At 53.0% G+C, this 7,412-nt stretch overlaps 1 protein-coding gene across 1 annotated transcript; it reads right to left on the reverse strand.

The window, feature by feature from the left end:
• Positions 1-1,314: 1,314 nt before the first annotated feature.
• Positions 1,315-1,793, reverse strand: CABS01_13647 (uncharacterized protein; the record flags this gene model as incomplete). The annotated part of the gene is made up of 3 exons (XM_060546989.1): positions 1,315-1,520; positions 1,610-1,638; positions 1,711-1,793. 3 exons carry the CDS (start codon positions 1,791-1,793, stop codon positions 1,315-1,317), a joined length of 318 nt encoding a protein of 105 aa, XP_060394813.1.
• Between the last annotated feature and the right edge of the window lie 5,619 nt (positions 1,794-7,412).

The raw sequence follows: 7,412 nt of genomic DNA on the forward strand, positions 1-7,412 counted from the left end.
CGTTGCAGCGGACGGGATCCAGGCTGAACCAATAATGGCTCGCTATTGCTCCCCCGCACTGCATCAGAAGAAATGATGGATTGAAGCCATCCCAGTTGACCGAGATGAGGAAAAAGGAAGCCCTCTCATGCAGCCGGTCGCGCCTCTGTGCTTGTTGTCATTGCCAGTGGCGGGTGGAACGGACGCGGTGGGCGCGCAATTGTCGAACAAGGTATCACCGTATCAGCCCTTCGACGGATGGACCGATCATCAATAGGTATTGCAAACCGTGCTGGGCTGAGGCTTGGGGGCCAGGTGAGATTGAAACAGCCGACAAAAGAGAAGGCCCATGGGCTCGATACCCGCATGGGCTAGTCCAGACGTTGAGCGCGCCTCCTCACAACCGAACAATTCGAGAAGAACTCGGCCCTAGGCGCAAGGAAGTTGCTCAAAGGGCATCACGGGCCCAGAAGCCCGATTGATGAGGGAGAAGGGTGGGACATGTGGTCCGTGGAAGCTCATCGCACTCTGCTTCGGCACGACATCGAGCGGACGGATAGTGTACGGAGTAGAGCCTTCCGCCGGACACGATACTGAGTGCCGAGACACGGCTCATCGAGCAGCAAAGCAGGTGCCATATTTGTCGCCACTGCTGTTGTTCGGTGTGATAAAGTCTCTTGACAAGCATCAGATTGGAGGTTAGCATATCCAAGGCTCGAGCTAACCCGCACAGGCTTGCGACTCTGCACATGGAATTGCTAAGCAATGCCGTCTCTGTAGATGTGGCCCGGCTTGACTGTTCTGATACGTTGCGGAAGACCGATATGCCCGCGTCATCGAGTACTGAGGTTCCGAAGGGGAGCGGCGGCCCCGTTCGGTGATGTCCTGCCAAATCGGGTCACACTCGTGGGGGAGGACGGCGAGTGCTCCGTACCCTTGGGGCTTGATAGTGAATATGTATCCGTACATCGAGATGTTTTGTTCGATGGAATGACTAGTCGAGTTGATTGATGGCCCGTCAAGTCCTTCAAACAGCCCATATGAGCAGAGATAGACTCGCATTGCGGATGGGGTTTCTGTCAGTGCAGGCTGCAGGTGAGCTTGTTTCCATGCTGGTGCGCAGCTTCAAGATAGCGTCATGATCGGGTCTAACAACACAGAGAAAGTTCAGGTCTGACAAAGCCGCGAAAGGAGAAAAGATTTGACGACTGGGATCCAGGAAGTCTGCCCATGAGATGTCGGGGACAGGGACCGGGGTGTAGTCGGAAATCTTTCATAATTCCCGCGGAGGCTTTGCTCCAGACAGACAAGCTGAAAGTAAAATCTCAATTCTGATTAAGGTAGCCCTGGACTCGTGGAGAAGATGTAGCTGGAAGCTGCCGAAAGTCTGTTGAGGATGATGGGAACTTGACGGACAGCTTGAGCCTTTGGCACACCAAGCTCGCAAGAGCGGATGAGCGAGACAACTGCCAGAGCCATGCATGTCTGAACTCTGTCGTCCAGCTCTGCAGGTTGAGACAAAAGAATCCCCTTCCTCCAAGCTCCAGGTGGTAGTGGTGACCGCAAGCGTTTCCATGCCCAAGTAAATTTTCCTGGCAAGGAAGCACCTGTCAACATGGAAAATACATACCGTACGCGTTGAAGCATCGGCGGTTGAGACTGTCGTTTCAAGCAGACAGCGGCTCGTTTCTATCGAGATGATCGAGCCACCCTTGATCAATCACCCGTCACCTGGCCTGGGCTTTGCCTCGCGCCTGCAGTAGGTGCGAGCCGTTGGCTCCTACTTCCATCCAGACCTTCTCGGCCAAGGTCATTGCCTGCGAAGCGTCTTGGTAATTGTCTTTGCCCTAAGTGAAGCTTCCTGCCAGGCACAGACGCCAACGGTGCTGATGCCGATGAGCGCCAGCAATGATAAGAGCAGCGAATGAGAAGCAACGGCTGCGGCGGCGTGGTCTAGGAAAGACACGGTAGATATCCGGCTAGAATACTGACTGTAATCGAAAACGGAACGCCGCTCGTTTATTCAACTTCTCGTCCACACTCCACCTTTGCCGTTGTCCTGCAATCTTGTTCGATGCCGCTCAACATCCAGTCGGACATGATCTGATCTTCTGACCAACCTTGACCCAGTGTGCTTACTTCAGCATCGAGAAATTGAGCGATGACCTGGTGTGGTGCTTGGATGCATCGTCTGTGAACAGGCTTGTTCGATTTTTGCAAAAGCCCAGCAAAGCAGCCTAGGGCCACGGGCATGGGCGCATCATCTATGGTAATTGAGTGCTCCCTGGCAAATCTCGAGATCAATGCGTAAATGGAATGGAAAAGCAACATGAGCTGCAAAAAATCGTGGTGCTCGGGGTATCCGCACTCCCTCTGTGCAACAGCTTCATGCTTTTCTTCAGCGGCCCCATGTGTTCTCGAATACACTTAAATAGCCTGCACCACAGGGCTGAAGTGTCTGTCAAACATATGGAGGTTGTGCGTTGCATAGCAAAGAGTATTCGCAGTCAGAAGCAAATTGCTTGCGACGGGGCGTCTCCTTGTTCGTTATGCTGGCGGGCCCTGGCTTGTTTCGATGGTTGCTGACGGGAAACCTTCGCTTCATTTCCAAAGCATGAGCTTCTATCCGTACGAATAGGTTACGATGCGGAGTACGGTAAATTAGCTGGAGCTTTCCGTTGGCCTTCTCCAGCTAGAGAGGCTTGCACCATCTCACCGCAATTCAAGCCAGCTCTTTGTATGTCAAAGGTGCCCGTCGTATGATACATGCTGAGAGCCGCACCGCAGGAGTATCTGCATGCGTACTCTGGATTCCTTTATATTTGTACTTGTGCTGGCTTGGTTAGACCTGATATTCCGCATCAGTATCTTTACGAACTTGATCTCGTCTCGCATACTCAAGCCTTCTGCTGGATTGCTAGCATGCGAGCACATCATGTCTCATCGGCAGGGGCGCCGGAAAGTTGTAGGGGCCGCAACGCCGCCGCCACATCGCCGCGAGAAGCGATCATGGCCCGTTAGCAAGCATGCTAGTCTGTTGGCCTGCTAGCGTCGTTTCCACCTTACCCCCGTTGTGGTTGCTAGCAAGAACCCGTCTGTAGCCTGTGAGAATCTCGTGTGTGTGTGTCGTGCTTGTTCTGGTTGCTATCGCGCGCTCGAGTAAGTACTGTGCGTAGCTGTTGCCGCCACCTGCGGTGCGAGAAGTACATGTACGAAGTGGGCCGCTCATAGTGTTGCCCCTTTGCATGTAAGTGCTCGTGCATCCCACGTACAACATACCTCAAATGTCTCTCCATTGCCCGTCTCTTGTGTGCTACTGGCGACCCGTTGGTCGTTGGCCGACGACTTGTCTTGTGGACCCCTGACTGATCTCTCGCCGTGGACTAAATATAGTGTGAAAAAGCGAGCTAAGGCTCAAAGTCAAAGGAAGAGCAGAAAGGGCGAGTATGTATGAAGAATGAAGGAGTAAAGAAGGGAAGCTCAAGTGAGGTCATGAGCATTGCAATATCAACAAGCCTCAAGATCAGATCAGATCGGAGGCTGGGCTCTAGCCAACGTCATCAGCGCTGTCAAGAGCGGCCGGTCGAGTGAATCAATCGGGCAGGTCGGGGTGTAGCCTAGTGAGCGTACGGATAGGTGATTGTATCCTTACTATGTGCGTGTGCGGTATTACTGTTGTGAATACAGAGTATAGTGCGCGTGTGTATGAAGTCAACGGTCGAATGCCTGAGCGGCACCGAGAGCGACTCCTGGAGACCATGGGTCAGACAAAATCACACGGCACATCTGCCTTCCTTCTGCAAGACGTCGAGGTTCGGATATAACTCACGTATTCCGGGTTTGTTGATAGGGTGTTGCTGATGTCACCAAGCTGCGGAGTCCATCACGAACGGCTTCTCCCCTCCATCTTATGTCTCCCTTGTCGGTGACCACCCGGACGCCTAGGCCTTTCGGATCAAGTGCGGCGGCGGCAATAACTCCAGTATGCTCCAGTCTCCCGTCGAACGAATGGGCCTTGTCTCTTGCGCTGGGGTGGGAGGCGGAGGGCGGACAGAGCAGGCGTGTGAAATGGCCCTGCAATTTTTTTCCCTGTCGAAGACAGGGGGCGCCATCCCTTCCGATATGCAGGTAGCATTACCTCACCATCTCTAGCATGGCAAAGCCACCATGGTGGGGCACTTTGTCAAGTTGAATACGGAGAAGCGTTCCCTTCTGCCCCTTCGTATCCGCCGATTATCACACGTAACCGGTGACTGACGACTGCACTCGCGCCGCAGTCTGCACTGCAGAAGGGGGAGAGACAGCTCCAGAGACAAGATTGAGGCGAACCAGATGGTGATTGGCCGGGAATGTTGGCGAGGCATGTTGTTGTACCGCCGTGGCGGTCTGTCGTCTAGTACGCCGAGAGATGCATCGACAAGCTAGGTAGATACTCTGGCTGGTGAATCCAGAGGCGGTCCAGAAAAGTGCGAAAGAATCTGAGTAGGTAGTATACATGCGTTCCTTGGTGGGATCTAGTGATGGGCTGATGACATTGGTCGAGCCGAAGAATCTGCATTTCGTCCCATCGTGTAGGACTCTGGAGCCTAGTAGGTTTGGGTGTGGGTGCGTGCATCGATCCCGAAGAACTGGCACTCTGCTGGATTTCAGCACTTGGGCACTTGCTTGGGTAGCTTGTACATCCATACAGTGCTGTCGTGTACCAAGCGTAAGGGTCCTCTGGCGAGGGAGGCTGAAGAGGCGTATGGCTACCGTGAAGACTCGGCAGTGTGAGGTCAGATAACCTAGCACGGGCGAGCTTGGGAGCGCGAACGTTGAGGTGTTTCGTTTCCGCCTCCTTGGACGTTTGTTTGACGCGCGATGGATCGACGTTGCGCGTTGAACAAGTCTCCGAAGCGGTGTTGCATCTTTGGGTCTTTGGGTCTTTGGTTTGAAGGTCGAGCATCCCATCTTTCTCATCTGACAGTGCCCGGACCTATGCCCGGAGCCGCGTGGGAATGGCGGTTGCAGGTAACGGTGTTGTTCTCTGCATGTACAAGAATTGAGATGATCATGTTGAGCGTGCTGCTAGGTATTCGAAAGTTGTAGGGAGTACTCCGTATGAGGTGGTTGTATCTGCAGCGCTCTTGCTTTTGCACCTGTGCCATCCATCTCTTTGGCGATGCTGAAGCCTTAAGGGGTAGCTTACGTGCCTACCTACCCGTACGCTGCGTTTACGAAGTAGCAGTGAATAAGTAGGGACGGGCGCGGCATTGGTGGACCGGCACGGTAAGTGGTGGATTGAATGTTGTGGTTGTGTTTTTGTTGTTCCCGAATCCCTTGGGGCTTCCTCATTCGGGACACCAGGCACACAGGAAGGAGGCACTCGTGGCATTCTGAGCGCGGCGAGCATTTCCAGTCGCCCAGGAGCAAGGGGTAGCGTGGTCGTGATTCGCCGCTTTTCGTTCGTCCACCCAATGACAGATTGCCAAAATTCTCCAAGCCACCTACTGTGTAGGAATACGTCCTCACGTCCTTCCCAGGAGACCAAGGGACGCGTCCTGGCCATTCCTGTTTGGGTTATTTTCGGAGGGGATTTGGGGGGTCCGCCCTGTGTGTAGGCGACATGGAGAAGGAGGAGAATAACAAGTGGAAGGGTATAGTCTCACACATGGCTGCTCAACCTCGATTCCTACATACCTACCTTCCAGAGGACCTACATTGATACATGGAAGGAGCTCTCCTGAGTCCACAGCTATGTCCCCGAAACGTTGATGGCCAGCCTTGTGATATCTTATCTGAGATCACGATGAAGCAAGCACAACTGACGCTTTACCCATCATGTTGACATAGTCTGTTTTTTTCTTTCTCTTTTTCACTGCTTATGCTTTCCTTCCTAGAAGTAGGCACTGTAGGAAGTTGAGGGTCAAGTTGTGAAAAGGCAGCGAGCATATAGGACACTGAAATGTTCCTCGACGTACTACGGATGGATAGGAGAGAAAAGTATCCGTACATTGGACCGCACTTGTATGCAGGACTAGACTGGACCAGTCAGATACGATGGCGTTGGGCCGGGGCACCCAGTCTGCCGCAACGAAAACACAGGGTACATGGGATCAAGGGTAGGGGACCTGCCTAGGATCAAGGCCATGGTGGATTGTGTGATTGTGCATTTACAAGCAAGCGCATGTATCCCTATCCGCATGAATGGGCGGCGTGGGTACTTTTATGATCCATTTCCTGCACTAGGTACGGAGTACTGTGTACGCAGTATGGTCTCCAGGAAAGTGGAACTCCATCGTCGCCTGGCTCCAGCAGACCAGTGCAGCACCATGGGCCATCGGTACGATACCACAAACCTTCCCATTTGGCAATCTCCATTTCGACCCTTCACTGCGCCTGCCCACCCCGAACCGCCATTTTGCCTGAGAGAAACCTCCTTCTCCTCCTCCTCGCCTCCTAGGAATTCCCTCTCACCACACCCGACTTGCTCTCTCTGTATCCCCTCAAAAAATATCCCATCTCTTCTCTTCCCTTTCGTTCCCCCTTCTTCCTTCTATTCTTCCCCCATCTGCCGCCTCTCTGCCCCCAATCGCATCGTCGTTCCCCTAAATCCCAACCCACATCACCAACGTACCCCCTTTTCCCTCCCCCCCAAAACAATTAACGGAATCCCTAAGAGGTTGCCTGACTCTCAGGGTCCCCTTCCCGACTTGGATCCATATTCTCTTCCCCCGTCTCTTCGTTGCCAACCCCGAATCGCACTTTGCATCTCCGTTACTGCCGCCTTCTTTCCTTTCCACGTCTCGCCCGTTCGTCCTTCCGATAACAAGGAGAAAAAGAAAGCAACCGAAAAAAACAGACAAACACAAACCGCACTTTCTACACGCTGATCGACTGCAACTTCTTCTTTTTGTGACCCGAGATCTCGATACACCCTCCATCTCAAAACCCGAACAAAAGACGAGCTTCAGGTTTACGTGGCTGACTCGTCACCACCTCATCCCGTCCCCGACGATTCTCTAGCTACAATTTCGAGCCGGATACGAGTGCTTCACATCCCCATGTTCCCGGTCGACTACTAGCTTTGCTTCGAGTTGTCTCGGTGACACTCGATCTTGCCTCCCTTTGGTCGATTCCTATATCGTCCCGTACGAGTGCTCTCCAACAGCCCCTTCGCAGTAGACGCGAACCATCATCTTTATTCTCAGTACGACGATACTCTCGCTGTAACCCCTGGCCGCAGGCGACCTTCGTTTCCACAATCGCTATCTGTTTCCAACCACAGCTTCCTTCTTTCTAGAAAGAAGCCAGTCGTTTTTGGGACAGATTAACTATTCTTCCATTTTCTACCTTCGTATAAAAGAGAAAGCAAAGAAAGGTTCGTTAGATTCGTACCTCGACTCTGATCGTTGCCGGCGGCCATTTTCCTGTCGTGCCATACGTATGACAGT

The sequence above is a fragment of the Colletotrichum abscissum genome, assembly GCF_030869225.1.
Source record: "Colletotrichum abscissum strain IMI 504890 chromosome Unknown Scaffold_46.1, whole genome shotgun sequence".
NCBI lineage: Eukaryota > Fungi > Ascomycota > Sordariomycetes > Glomerellales > Glomerellaceae > Colletotrichum > Colletotrichum abscissum.